The sequence below is a fragment of the Hyposmocoma kahamanoa genome, unplaced genomic scaffold (genome assembly GCF_003589595.1).
Source record: "Hyposmocoma kahamanoa isolate Upper Pololo Valley unplaced genomic scaffold, ASM358959v1 78, whole genome shotgun sequence".
NCBI lineage: Eukaryota > Metazoa > Arthropoda > Insecta > Lepidoptera > Cosmopterigidae > Hyposmocoma > Hyposmocoma kahamanoa.
The window spans coordinates 7205925-7220773 of record NW_020653945.1 but is presented as its reverse complement, the minus strand read 5'-3'; the positions used below and the strand labels follow the sequence as shown (position 1 = coordinate 7220773).

General features: G+C 34.4%; 4 protein-coding genes across 6 annotated transcripts in view; 1 reads left to right on the top strand and 3 right to left on the bottom strand.

Moving 5' to 3' along the window:
- Positions 1 to 2288: 2288 nt before the first annotated feature.
- Positions 2289 to 8092, bottom strand: LOC113232872. Of its 2 annotated transcripts, XM_026467743.1 has the most exons (6): positions 6362 to 8092; positions 5951 to 6011; positions 5364 to 5488; positions 3557 to 3762; positions 3330 to 3407; positions 2289 to 2551 (listed from the first exon to the last, which is right to left on the bottom strand). In XM_026467743.1, exons 1-6 carry the CDS (start codon positions 7972 to 7974, stop codon positions 2460 to 2462), a joined length of 2175 nt encoding a protein of 724 aa, XP_026323528.1. In that variant the 5' UTR covers positions 7975 to 8092; the 3' UTR covers positions 2289 to 2459. The 2 variants fall into 2 exon arrangements, with proteins under 2 accessions (XP_026323528.1, XP_026323529.1); XM_026467744.1 differs by lacking the exon at positions 3330 to 3407 and having other exon boundaries at positions 2290 to 2551.
- A 1065-nt stretch (positions 8093 to 9157) lies between these two features.
- LOC113233270 (39S ribosomal protein L30, mitochondrial) lies at positions 9158 to 10425 on the top strand. The gene is made up of 3 exons (XM_026468328.1): positions 9158 to 9375; positions 9454 to 9592; positions 10073 to 10425. Exons 1-3 carry the CDS (start codon positions 9263 to 9265, stop codon positions 10370 to 10372), a joined length of 552 nt encoding a protein of 183 aa, XP_026324113.1. The 5' UTR covers positions 9158 to 9262; the 3' UTR covers positions 10373 to 10425.
- Positions 10426 to 11831: 1406 nt separating this feature from the next.
- LOC113232938 lies at positions 11832 to 14001 on the bottom strand. The gene is made up of 2 exons (XM_026467847.1): positions 13952 to 14001; positions 11832 to 12638 (listed from the first exon to the last, which is right to left on the bottom strand). The coding sequence occupies exon 2, from the start codon at positions 12596 to 12598 to the stop codon at positions 11936 to 11938; it is 663 nt and encodes a 220-aa protein (XP_026323632.1). The 5' UTR covers positions 12599 to 12638; positions 13952 to 14001; the 3' UTR covers positions 11832 to 11935.
- The window catches only part of LOC113232937 (cyclic AMP-dependent transcription factor ATF-6 alpha), a 14244-nt gene continuing 12945 nt past the window's right edge, over positions 13551 to 14849 (bottom strand). For both annotated transcript variants that reach the window (XM_026467845.1, XM_026467844.1), the window contains exon 13: positions 13551 to 14164. In XM_026467845.1, coding sequence (XP_026323630.1) covers positions 13737 to 14164 — 428 coding nt within the window. In that variant the 3' untranslated portion in view covers positions 13551 to 13736. The remainder of the gene's footprint in view (positions 14165 to 14849) is intronic.

The following is a 14849-nucleotide window of genomic DNA, read 5'->3' as shown; positions in this document are numbered from 1 at the left end:
ACTCAATTAGAAAGTGTCATTCGTGTTAACTACACACTAGACTTTGTTGAGTTTTCTTAAAATATTAGATACAAATTTACAGTTACTGTCACTTATTTAATCTATTAATGTTTATACACTTATTTCATTTGGCATGTTGTGTTCATATCTAGTAGAATACATTCTTATCGTATCACTATTTCAATGAAATACGTTTAGTTTAAATCTGAATTGTATCCAGTTTTGCGAACCGAATAAAAAATAATCGGGTGTAATAACCCGAAATGTTATTTAACATTTCACGATAATTTACCCTAATTAGCCACCGAAATTATGTTGAAAAAACTAACCTAAATGTTAACATTGTCGCAGAATCTAATAGAAGCTAATTTTTGTAACGAAATTATACATAGCATAGTGAATTTTATATCACTCCTCACACGAGACGGTGGCTGCCAAATTTCTCGAGACAGCGCGAGAAATCTCCCGAAGACACGGGACCTGTTTTTTAACTCGTAACCGGTTTGTACCAAGGTTATTACTGATACAGGTATTTTACACATTAGCAGATGCTGATGCGGATATAATACATTGTGAAAAGTGTACAGGTCTTTATTGAATCTACTTGGAAAAGGTTTATTGATGATTGTGGCAATTATTTACAAACAGTCAATCAATCTGCCAAGCTTGTATCATACTGGAATTTTATAAAAGGCTGAATTGCTATTTCAGCTAGCAGTCTGTTTCTGGATGGTTTGTAAATTATTCCAGTGTGCCGCAATCCCCGTTCCTTTAGGTAATGTCATGAGGCGAATATCCGTAACTAGTATCAGCATCCATCGATTATCCACGGATGCAATTTGACATTTGCCACAACTCTGGTTTGTACGTGTCACGATTCGTTCCACACAGACACAACGTTCATTATGCTATGTAATTTCGTTGCCTTAGACGCGCAAAAAACACGCGTTTTAGCAACACTCGCTTATAACTAAACGAATTTTATTCGTAAATAGCCGTAGGTGTCCACGTACTATAACACCAGAATAAAATTCGTGTAATTGCAAGCGCGCGGTAGTGCGTACAAATCTGGCGAATACGCCTGCTGCACACGTGCATTTCGTGGTGCGATCTGTTCGCGCGCCATAATGTAAGCCTTGCGTGAGATGTGATTACAGACTTAATAGGACTCACACTCTTAGCAAAACGCGCGCTCAACCTGCGTCTAAAGTCCACACACATTAATGCAGAATAGGCTTGAGCCGTACAGAAAAAGATGCTAAAAGAGCGTAAAAGTAATTGTGAGTTTTGATTCTGCGCGAACCCCCTACGCAAAACACACAACGATGTATATTAATGCCTTTTCTGACCAGCTTAATGTGACTGTCATCTGAACCAGGCCTTAGTGTGAATTGCAACTCAAATTAGTGAGCACAAACCAATTCGAACGTTACAATTGTCCATGGAAGTGTGAATAAACTAAGTGAATGATCAAAACAAACATTTATTCGATTGTTTCATCGATTGATCCTTTTTTAGCGTCACATAACATTTACGTGTATTTCTGTGTAATGAACAGTGTAGACATGTAAACTTCCCTAAGAATGCCTAACCGCGTAATATGGTATCTAATGTTTGGACATAGAGATTATTTTGCTATCTGGGAACCGGAACGTTTTTTATGTGAATTGATCCTGGTTAAGAAATAAAAAACTTTGATAACTTTTGAGTCTAATAGAGTTGTACGCGGACAACAGCACGTCGGCCTTATGTGAGGTTCAAATTCAGCCTAATGTAACGTGAAGTAAAGTACAAGGCCCGGCGTGGTGTTGAAAGAGGTACAACTCGAGTTAAAACCTAACAGTACAGTATTTACCAGTGTATAGTTCATTAATGTAAAACCTACGTACATAATAACAATTGTCAATACAGTGGATAAAAATTAAAACAACATAAATACCTCCATCAAATAGAAGTTACATATAACTTATGAATATTTAAGAACATTATAAAAAAAATCGGTTATTCATATACAAAATAAATTATTTCATAAATTATTTATAAACTATTATAGGCCTATCAGCGCTTAAAAATGTAAATACCATTATATCCAATACATGATAAATCACATTATTACAGAGGAAAGATAATTTTCAAAATAACAGATAAAAGTATATGATATATTTACTTTAGAACATATAGTATATAACTATAATACAAATAAGTGCATGTATAGTAAAATATATAATATTGTTTGAATGGTAATGTTAAAAAAGTCAAATGTTCCCAAATAACGTTTACCCTGTTATTTTCTCTGAGGTTTAAATAAATGTCTGTTAAATAAAACGTAGCGTTTTATTTTGTAAGTCATTAAAATAGCCACTAGAAATAAAAACAACTGTAGTCAAACAATATAAAGTTTACACACAAACATATAACTACAACATTATAGTTAAAATATTAAACTAGATCTATTACAATCATAAAAACTTCGGTTGTTGTTTTAAGGCTGTAATGTCGAGAAATCTAGGCATCTCACTCAATGGCGGAGATATGGATTCTGTACAGAAACCTGAAACAATACATTTAAACTATTACCCGAATGCCATTGGACCAAATTGACTATGTAACAAGGACTGCATTGATTTATTTTTTTCTGTCTATATATGTATAGACTTCAAAACATTTTCTGCAACAATTTAGTAGCAGAAGAGCTCCTTGTGAAAGAGTTCGTCCAGGGTAATACTGCCACCTTTTTCCACAGGTTTTGAAGGTGCTGGAGAAATTACAGGCACAAGGGATTTGTCAACTTACGTCTCAGGACGCTGTGACAGTGCCCCTAAGATCTTTGCGATTTAAAGCTCTTAGTGGCAATGCAAGTATTATGGATAAGCGTGTCGCTTACCACCAGAATCACGTTCGTTCCGTCACTAGGTATGAAAAAAGAAGTAGTGTTTTGAGCGCAAAACAAAGGCCAGCGCAAACAGGCAGACAGGAAGGCAGAGGACAGTAAATTAGCAATTATATTTTATGCTATTCCAATTAAAATAAGGTGTCAATTAAAATGGCAAAAGCTGCCTCTCATAGCATTGTTTATACTATTTCAATTGTAATACAACTGCCTTCGTGACCAAACGATTACCATGCTGGACTGCAACGCTGAGGTCCCAAGTTCCATTCCCGGGCCGGGAGAAATATTTGTATGGCCTACATTTATTTCTCTCATGAGTTTGGGTGTAATTTGTGGATGTCGCGGACATAGGGTTTCCCGAGTGCTATGTTGAGTCTGTGCGTGTGTGCGTGTGCGTTAATAGCATATAATATACATTGATAAATTTAATGTCATCTACCTTGCTGTTCGCCGATTTGCACTGGCCCTAATTGCGCTTGTCCCTTCCAGGCACTCAGAATCAACGGATATCCACTTGCTATAAAACACACAATAATTGAACGAACTAGTATTATGTTGAAATGTCAGAAAGTACGTATCCTCATTAGCTAAGATCCGGACAAACATCTAAAATCAATTTTATTTTGTATTCTCAAGAAGTAAACACTCTCGAATATTTTATCTTACCTTGCGTAATCTTGTGTCTCTCCATATAATTCCTGGTAGCGAAGGACATGTCAATAGGCATTGTAGAAGGTTTGATCATTCTTGGGGGCGCTGGAGCACACTTCAAATACTTCGCAGCCAGTTGGTTCATCTTGATACTTGTGTCGGTCGCAGACGAGTAAATGTGCGGTTGATGAATTCCCAAGGGATCATCGCCAAATTTTACTCTGTAAAATCATTGTTACCGCTTGTATACAAGCGCAAAGTTAACAAATACAAGCGCAAATGGACACTTCATAAGGAAAAGTAAGAGTTGCCAACTATAAAGCCCTAAGCGTGAAACATACAGAGAGCAGCCCCCGAAGCATGGCTATGCATGATAGTCGCGACGCGTGCGATAAAATTGAAATAAGTGCGTGTTATTGGCTATCTAAATTAGATCTGATTGAGACAGCCAATAGCGTGCGCTTATTTCAATTTTATCGCGCGCGTCGCGACTATCATGCGTAGCCATGCTACGGGGGCAGGTGCGGATCGGTCTGTGTTTCGTTCACCCTTTATTCTTATACAAGAACTCGGTTTTTAAAGCGTCTGCTACCTAAACCTACAACTGACTTCCTGTCCTTATACCACGCTAGGTGGGGTCGGCACAACATGTATTTTTCTTCTACTCTCTGCTATCAACCGTAATTTCCATACTCACACCTTTCTTATCCATGTCATCTTTCACCAAACTAGAACTGGTTGGTTATATTAATTACCAGGGCGCCCACTAGCTCAAGTTGACACCTGCGCCCATACAAGTCGCGACATTCAGTATACATTAAATAACAACCTGCACACACTAACGGTACCGCAGCGAAGCGTGCGAAAGTATAGCGGTACTTGTTATAATAGTGCGACGGTAGACGGTGGATGAAGCCTCCAGCACTGAATTAAGACGTAATGTCGGATCACCAATCAGCCCGTGACAACGATAATAATAATAATAACGCACATACTCAATATAGCCCCGCACTAGGGACACCCTGTGTCGCAGGTGCCATGGACACACACATAGACAACCACAAATTACACTCAAACTCACGAGAGAAATAAATGTAAGCCATACAAATATTTATCCCACCCCACAGAGACAGTTTAAATGAGTGCAACCTGGCTTAAATATCAGTGTAATACCTATTAAATATATTAAGTCATGTTTATCCTCATTTATATTGTTTAGCATAATAATGGGTCAATAATTCAAAAGGATTGCTAATCACAGATCGTAGCTCTGAAAAGGTCGAAATTCCGTCTTTAAATCTAAACGGCACTGGTCAATAGCCTGGAAGTAGTTTATATTATGAAAATGGCCATGGAAGAATAATACCCATTTAATATGAAATATGTATAAGGAGTCAGTTTTTCCTTGTAATATTATTGAAATAGTGATCATGAGCTAAAATTATTCTCTAAACTTTGACAAATATGCTCGTCAATAGTGGCATCGTGTGTTACAAACTAATTCACAAATTAACACTTCCTAATATGAGTAGATGGCGCTAATCCTAAACAAAATAAAAGAATAGGTGGCACTATCCACAAAAATCTATGAAATAAGTGCCATCTAGTTGATTTGTTTGTTATCAATAGACATTAGTGTAGCTTTGATAAATTGCAGCTTGTCAATGTAAAACAAATTAGTTACAAAATAGCTTTTTGGTCCGCGTCGCGACATCTCGTGTACCAATGGGTACAAATTACCCGACTATGATGTCTTGTATCGCGATTTGCAGCCCTCTAAAATTATTGGTCCTTAAATTTAAAATTTAAACATGTATTATACCTTTTAGTGACACTGACATTTGTCTTGTCAATCTGCATCTGCACACACTGTTGTCTGGTGTTTCTATACAACGCACTGGCGGATGAGGGCATGTCCGAGTCTTGTAGCAGTCCATTCACACGATTCTAATAAACAAAATTAAATGTTTTCCAAAATTGTACAGGTGTGCATGCTCAACCATCATCAACCTCATTGTCACTGCCCATCAGGCAAATGCACACTTATTTATACAATTACTATTTATAAAATTATCTATTGTAAATAGTGACACCAATTTTGGTTTCAAATGTATAACATTTATATTTTAATCTATAAATTTGTTGATTTCATATAAAGTATTTCAAAGTTAAAAAAAATATGTACAGGTATGTACAGAGTCCTTAACATCCTAAAAATCATGATGTCTGTATATATACCTGTATAATTCAAGTTTGAATTTCCTGTTATTTGAGTTAAACAATGTACTGTGTTGTTGTGAATAAATATTTTAACTTTGACTTTGAAAAATTCTTTATTAAATTTTGAATATTTCCCATTAAGAACAGTTGCAAGAGCTAAGATTAAAATTGCATGAAAAATAGCCTTACCATGACTTTATTATAATAAGTCCACCCAACATTGGATTGGGTATCACTACCTGAATCTGATCTGCAAAAAGACATACTTTTAAAAATTAAATGAATAATGAATTAATCAATATAATGCATTGACTTACAATTATATGGACGTCGGGTCCGCGCTAAAAAGTGTCCGCACTTGCAAGGCGCTAAAATCGTATACAGAGCGCTATCTCCGCTTTAGTCTTCATTTGTTCTACTGACAGCGCGATACTGCGATGACATTACAATTTAAATTTCGAATAGGTTGACTTGGGACATTTTTTTCGTGGTTTTTGTATTAGACCCGTCGTCCATTTATTTGTAAGTCAATGATATAATGTGGTAAATAATATTTAAATATAAATAATAAAAAAGATATATAAATAACCATATACTTACTCACTATAATCCCTTACATCCAAATAGAGACTTTGTTCAGGAGATATCAAAGGTGTCGTAGCATTGTCTACTTGGACATTATAAAGACTTAATTCATTTAATGTCTCCATTACATTTTCTCCTTGATGAGTATTTTTTATCGCCCCTTCATCAGTAGATTCCCTACCAGTGTCATCAGTCTCATTAGTTCTATTAACAGGCATTATACCATCTAAAAAGTTCATGCTGACAGGCTGTGATTTAGAAATAACTTCTTTTATACTAATCTGAGATCTATTACATTGTATTTGTGCATTTTCACAGCTCTGTTTCACTATTTCCTTATTGATAACTGTTGAAGTCCGCACCATTTCAAAACTAGTCATGACACCAATGGATATTTTATGTTCCGTGTCAATCGTCTGAAGTGCTACATGCTCTGCCATATAATTTTGTACAGGCTGTACATTTTGTGTCCTTTGGTTTGTAGTTGATATGAACTTATCAACTTTCTCTTGAAGTAATTGTAACTGCTCATTTTGTAGTTTTATTATTTTAAAAAGGTCAGCTACAGTTGGTTCTCTTTTTTCTTTGACCAAATTAGTCTGTTTTTCAAGTTCCTTACACTCTTTTTTGCTCTGTTCAAATTTCTCTATGGACCAGTTTTTCTTTTCTACAGCATTCTGTGGAACTGGCGGCGAATTTGACGGCACAGAACAACATTTATGAGACCTCTGCATATGATTATCACAGCCGAAGCAGGTAACCGGTACAGGCATACAAGAACATTGACGAACACCACACAGTGATTTTACATGGCCCATCACTTGACAATGGTTTTGTACGCTTTTTACAAGTGGAGATATTTGAGGAGTGTTAATTTGTATAGCTTTCAGGCAATGGTGGCATCTGCAATCACTTTCTTCTGTAGTATTTAAAGACTCTGGATATAAATACACATTTTCTTGGCAATTAGGTTTTTGAGTTTCAGGTATCACATTGTCAATTTTTCTACTAATAGATTCATTCTCTTTGCCTAAACCTAGTCTATTGAACTGTGATTGAAGTGGTTCTAAATCTACACAAAACTTATCTAAATTGTCTCTTTTTAGGAAGAAGCTGTTATCTTTCCTTAAAACATTTGATGGTGAATTCTCTATAGGTGACAGAATATTAGGGAGTTTAGTTGATTTATCATTTGTGATTACTTTATCTTCAAAACAAGGTCTGAGTCTAGGAGTAGGTACATAGGATTGCGTAGAGACATTATGTCTAGATGCGCTGTAGGTCTGTAATTCTGTAGGAGTTCTGTATAATTGCTGCCTTCTAGGTTCATGACAGTCCAACATGCTTAACTCTAAATCATTTGATGGCATGTATTTGGAACCCCGTTCTCCGATGTCAGGTAGATTTGTTTTAAGTACTGAAGGATACGGTGAGCTATCACAGCATTCGTATCTTTTTACGGGATCGTCAGAGTAAGACAATAATCTCTGATACTGAAATAGATCAGGTACTTGAGATACATAACTCGGTACTTGCTTGTCAATGAAAGGCCGTGGGGAATGACACTCTGAGTCGTCCATTCTAGGAAACAAATCTTTAATCGGCGTCTCAAAACGCACCTTCTTCATGAAGTTGCTTTAAATATTGGCCTATATGAACAACTTTCACTTTGCTGTAATGTTCTGTTGTCCTATCAAATTATTCTGTTATTAAATAAACTGGGCAAACACCATTTTTAACGATGAGCTATACAAAATTATGTTCAATCAAATAATATTATATTAAACAGTAAACACCTCCACCACAACTCACAAAGTTTAAAAAATTACAGTTACGAATTTTTTTTTTTATTAATAATTTTAGCTTGGATACAAGTCCTTTGAGGCATGTCTTCGTTTAATTATGTTTCTGTAAATATGGCCGCCACAAAGAGGATAGGCAATTTGAGGCGGCGTGCTTGGATTGACTCGGGATTCCTTACAACGGGCCGATACGGGTATTTTAGTTCGAGATTCGTTTAATTTCGCGTTTTAATCTTCGATTAAGGCACAATAGCACTAGGTATCCTATTCCACTTTAAACTAGATTTCACAAAATAATTGAAAGTCGAAATAAAAACGACACTTTTCCCTCCTAAAGGACCAAAGCGAATTCACAGTTAGGGTCGTATTCCAGAACATTGAGCATTGAGTAAAGTTCTGGTCAATGCTCAATGCTCAAGTCAGGACTTGAGTATGATTTAAAGCACTGAAAATCATACTCAAGTCCTTGCCATAGGGTCGTATTTCCAGTGCTTGAAATCATACTCAAGTCTGCTCAAATCCTGACTTGAGCATTGAGTACAGTTCTGGAATTCGACCCTGAAATTAGGAATAGGAATCGTTCAGAAATGTAGTGTACAACTGGCTTTTGGTACTAACTATAAGGTAATTTTTGGAAAAATTTCAAATAGTGCAAAATTTTCCGGAAAAATTTTCGAAAAATTGGAAAAATATAATTTGGAAGGCTCCTATTATATTTATTCTACGTTAGATAGAAATAGAAGTTTATTTAGAAGTCACCTAAACTTTCGAAAAAAATTTCGAAACCCTTTGCCCGTGTGCTCTTCATCTGTACAAAATTTTATTGAAAAATTAATGGACTGACTTTTTCTTTGTGGTTGATTTTGTATGAATATAATTTTATAAATAAAGAAGATAAAGTTTCTTCAATCTTCGTTAAAAACTCGACTTTTCAGAAAGTTCGTTTCTAAAAAATAATTAATTAAATAAAAAAATCAGTTTAATCATAATAATTGGCAACAATTTCCTCAAGTGTCATCATGAATTTGATTTGAGGTTATGTTGTGTATTTTCTAAATTAAATAATCTCATATTTTTCGTCTTGTTAATTACACAGTAAATACTAGCTTACGAAATGAACAGACATCTTCTAAAAGTTTTGACACCAATGACAATAATATCTCGGTCAAAAGGCTTTAAACATCCTGGAGGTGTTCGGTACCCTGGTGGAATTGTATTTTATCCTAGGTACAGAGAACGGAACTACATTTTTTTGTTTCTACAAGCTTTTTTATATTCTTTTTCTTACTCTTCTCTATATCTCAGGAATCCTGAAGAGCACAAGGACCCTGAAGACTATATTGCACCAAAGCTGTTCAGGGTGGAAAGAATCAAACCAGTCAAAAACAATCCTTGGTGGCTTAAGAGGATATTAGCAGAGTTCAGAATTGGAGAAGATAATGATGTATGTTTTAACCATTCTATTAAATCCTTTTAATATCATAGACATTTAGCATGCAGAACAAAATAGAAAGATAAAATAATTATTTTGTTCCTTCACCTCATATCTAGATAGACATTTTACATTGTCTTACAATAAGCTACTTTATGTTTTATGTATTAACCTGTTGTGTCTCCACATAGAATCACTAGAGACATGTGATTTCCCTTACAATTTTATACTGTAGTGTCACAAAGCCATATGTTGTACTTCTAATGAGCAGCTGTGTTTTCATCCACCATTTAAACAAAATTATAAAAAATGTATAAAAAAATTGTTAACAATGTTAGTTGGACGCATGACAGGTTAATAGTGATACATTTTTAAAAAATAGTAAATCTACATATATAATTGTACATTGACAGTTATGGTCAACTCTAATATTATATGTACTATTATTACATTATTTTCGTTCTGTATTAAAAGATTTTTATATATCAACAGCGTAATAGAGTTGCAATAGTAAAGAACATCCCAGAAATAAACTCCAAACTATGGAAGATCAAACATCTAGTGAAAATAACACCTATCACTTTCCCCTATGGTGAACCTACCAAAGAAGATGTCCAACATACTGTTCTTAAAGAAAACGGCCAATGCCTGGTTACAAAGACTTTAGCACCAGCTCCAGAACAAATTGCAGCTTTAGAACAATTTGATTCAGATGAAAAAAAGATGGATTCTACAACTATAAAGAGAGATACTAGACATAGATGGAACAATGCGTATACTGGTGGATTTTAATCAGCAATGTTGTTTTTGTACTTATTTTAAGTTTTAATAAAGTTAGCTAATACATACATCTATAGCTTATTACATTATAATTTGTTTTATTGTGTAAAATGATAATGAATTATTAAATTGATGATCAAAATATATATCTATATCTCCCACATAAGTTATTGTAAGCCTCAAAATAGCATCATTTTATAAGTTTAGTATTTTATATAAACAATAACAATTGTAATAATAATTGTAAACAATAATAATTGTTTATATATTGTTATATAAACAATTATTATTATTGTCTTCATTAAAAGTTCTTTACTTATAAAAAAGAACCTATAATAAATGCATACAAAAAAGGATAAACCTATAATATACATTAAATAGTAAAAAATGCTATTTTTGTGACTTACAACAATCATGAGAGGTATCGAAATATTGTTTTGTAATTTTGGTCTAGGTGGCATGAATGACTGATATTAAGGAATTCATGGTTTTTACCTTAGTGCATACCTATACCTCCCTTTCAACACTTAATGATCATTTTACTTGATGTTAATTATATTTGTGAAGTATAATAATCAACGATGGATTTAATAGAAAGTAAGAATAGAAATACATTTATTTGTTAACACAAAAGAAAAACAACGAAACGTAAAGTATAAATAGATAATTACAAAATAAAATCATGAACAAAAAAATATAATTAAAATTAAAACAACTTCACATAAACAAGGATGCTTAAGTATAATGATATTGTCAAATTTAGCGCTACCAAAACGCAGACGTGTCTATTCTCCACTAAACGGAGTCTCTTCCGACTTTTCGTGATAGATCCATACTGATAGCCTACCGTCTCCAGCTACTTGGAATGGACCTGTCGTCCAATTTGAACTTCGGCAGATACATTGAATCCATGGCCAAAAATGCAGCCAGGAAGCTTAGCATCCTTTCCAGGGTGAGGTGTTACTTCACACCGGGACAGTTACTTTAGCTATATCAAGCACAAGTCCGGTTGTGTATGGAGTACTGTTACCACCTTTGGGATGGCTCTGCTACATACCAACTGGCCACCTCGGATTCAATTGACAAGCGTACCAAGAGGCTTATAGGTGACTCGGAATTAATAGAGGCGAAGCTAGGTAAGAGAAGCTAAGGTGCAGGATATATCACAGAGAGTGTGCGATGGAATTACACGGTTTAGTTCCGCCGTCCCTTATCCATCATTGGGAGACTAGGCGTAGGCTTGGCTTCCACCCCTGTGTTGTGGATTTTCCAAAGATTCGCACGAAGCGTTACACTTCCGCATTTATGAGTCGAACGGCTATGGAGTGGAATTCCCTACCTGCAGACTTGTTCCATGAACATTATAACTTGGACTTTTTCAAGGCGAGAGTGAATAGGCATTATCTATCCATCAGGTGAGATGGAGGTCAAATGCACACTTACATTAGAATTAAAAAAAAAATTGTATGGTGCCAGCTCCGGTAATAAAAGGGTCACTAAATGAAACTAAACAAATAGCAATGAGATATTTATTAACAAAAACTAGCACTGGCCTAAACCAATAACACTAAACATCTACTGCACACCAGCATTGTCTTCAGGGCCACCATCTGTTTTCTTCTTATAAAGTAAGTAATTAAAATATTCAGGGGTTTTAAAGTAATTGTCCAACAGAATAGCATGCTTATTGCCCAGCCCAAATCTAGAATCACCCCATGTTACTACTAAAGTAGGATTGAGTTTCTTAAACTCGTTTAATTTAAATTCATGCTTATGAATAGAATTAAACATATGGCCTCTGAACACAGCAATATAGTTGTCTTCGTGCTGATACAGGCGAATAACATATTTGGATAGAAGAATCTTGATCATTACGTGAAAAGCAACAAATGCTCCAAGATATGACAGGCATTCAATTCCACTGTTCGCTATAACTACATTATCTCCTAACACTACAGGCGTGTCAACGTCTGCTATGTCGTATACAAATACAGCATAGTATAGTCCTGCAGCACCAACTGTGGTTGTTGAAAAAGTCAAGTATGCTGTGGCGTAGTTTAGTAACTTCTCCATAGGAGCTTTGTAAATTAATTCATAGTTTTTAGACACGTTATCCTTCTCTCGCCACCGATCCTGTATCTCTAAGAACTTTTGTGGGTGTTGTGATACATATCTGGCTGAGAATATTTTGAAAATCGAGTGTCTCTGTGTAGCGGTTAACAAGCGCATACAATTCATTTTGAATTCCACCAAATTGCTGTTCGCTCTTGAGTATTAACTAGAAATAAAAATCATAATTGAGAATAAATCGACCTAGCTTATGTTGTTTTACAAAAAAACTCTATTGGTATATAGTTTTTATAGGTTATGTTGAACAGTGAACAGCTGACTTTGACAGAAATATTTTTGAAAGTTTGATGGTTCAGCAATGGCTTAAATATATAGAGCCTCGTTCGTTATAGATGAAATGACAAGCTTTTTGCCTTTAGAAAAGAATAGAAATTTATTTTCTCCCAATAGCGCACAAACATTACAAACTAATTTGTATTAAGTTATTAATCATAATTATTGAAGTAGAACTCATTTCATTCATTAATATCATTCACGTCTCGAATATAAAAGAAAAATTGCGGATAGGTACAGACATATCGAGTAATATAATAATAGATGGGAAGTATCAAGCAAAATATAAGTAGATTCTAATCTTATAAAAAAAACAAGCAGTGCTTTCTCGATACTCTCTTCGTGTTTACCAGACCAATGTCAGGTCTAAGTTTAGTTCTGAGGTAAATATAAATTCTATTCAACAAGAAAATCACAAATTCGAATAATTCAATTTTATTGACTGACTGATATTATATCTATCACTTGAAGTATAAACGAATGAACTCGAAATTATAAAAGTGTAAATAAACAATGCTAAGACAAAAAGTAATCATTATGAACAATTAAAACTCAACGGTACAACAACAATATACAAGAAACATTTGAAGTGTTAACAAGAAATAACATTGTGATTATTCCGTAGATAATATTTAAATTAAACCTAGTGTAATACTTTATTTATTTTACTTTCAATGACAAACATACATATAGAAGAAAATGCATTTAAACAACAGTTTATAAAGTCATTTCAAATCCTATAAAAGTGCATGAAGTGGTAAAATTAAGTTACGTTACACATTTGCAATAGAACAGAAGTCCTTCAGCAGAATTTATTGAGATCTGTTACGTAACATTTTACGTAATTCACATACTATGTAAAATAATAATTCTGCATAACCAATTATTTAAATCAATCATAGCTTTCTAGCAATGTAAAAAACTTATGTTTTATATTGCTTTGGTATATCACTTACTATTATTATTTATTTTGTCATGTTGACTCCTTACTTCTATTCACTTTCTTTTTATTTCTCACATTATTGCTTTTATTTCCCACATTCATTGAAACATTGGAATCATTCTTTGATTCTTCATATTTACTTATTAAGTACTGAGCAAACGTATTTTCGTCCTTGCTTAATTCTACTTCATTTATACTTGCATCAGGTTCCTTAAACTTAACTGGGTAATTAGAAATGTCATTACTCGAATTATGAAGAATGCTTGATAGATTGTCCTCGTTAACTCTTGGCCTTCTTAAGTACGTATTTCTTTTATTTATTAAATTCTGACCCTGTTCATTGTTCTTCTTTTTTCGTAAACTCTCAGGTAATGCATCCGACTTTAGTTTGACTATAGTTGTGTTCACAACTGAACAGTCGATCTGCATTAGAGTGACGTGATCGCTTTTTACAGAATCTGTAAGAAAAGTGATGAATTAACATTATTGCTGACACAGCTCCGAAATAAATTTTATCTTTAGTTTGCGCCGTTTAACATGTCAATAGCGGCCATTGACCCGTCTGCTCCGGAGGCTCAAACCGAGTTTCGAATGTTTTCGTTTCGTTTTATTAATTTTGTTATTGATTTGTTTTATTAATTGCTCCGTTGTATTTTGCTACAAGTAATACCACCTATAGATTTGAGAAAATGCCGGTTCTACTTAGTTATATTGTTACGTCTTTTATAATAAATTCTTTGAACAAATAAAGGTGAATATAGATTTTAAGACTTTCGTGGTTATTCACTAAATGATTATCACTAGTATCAGGTTTCTTACCACGGTATGACTTCTTTTTATTTTCCCGATATTTCTTATCGATATTATTTAGTGGTAAGAAACCTGATACTAGTGATAATCATTAAATAAAGGTGAAATATGTAATTAATATGTTTCATTACTATTGTTGACTCCTAGCATGCGTATGTGTGTCGGCAACGCGTTAACGAGTCACACACGAACGAGTACGTCTATATGAGACCGCGGCGGCCGCAGCCGCAGCCGCTCTCACGACCTACTAAAGCCATTGAACACGTCTCATTGTACATTAATGACCAAGTCAAAGTCAAAGTCAAAGATTATTTATTCCATAGGTAAAATAAA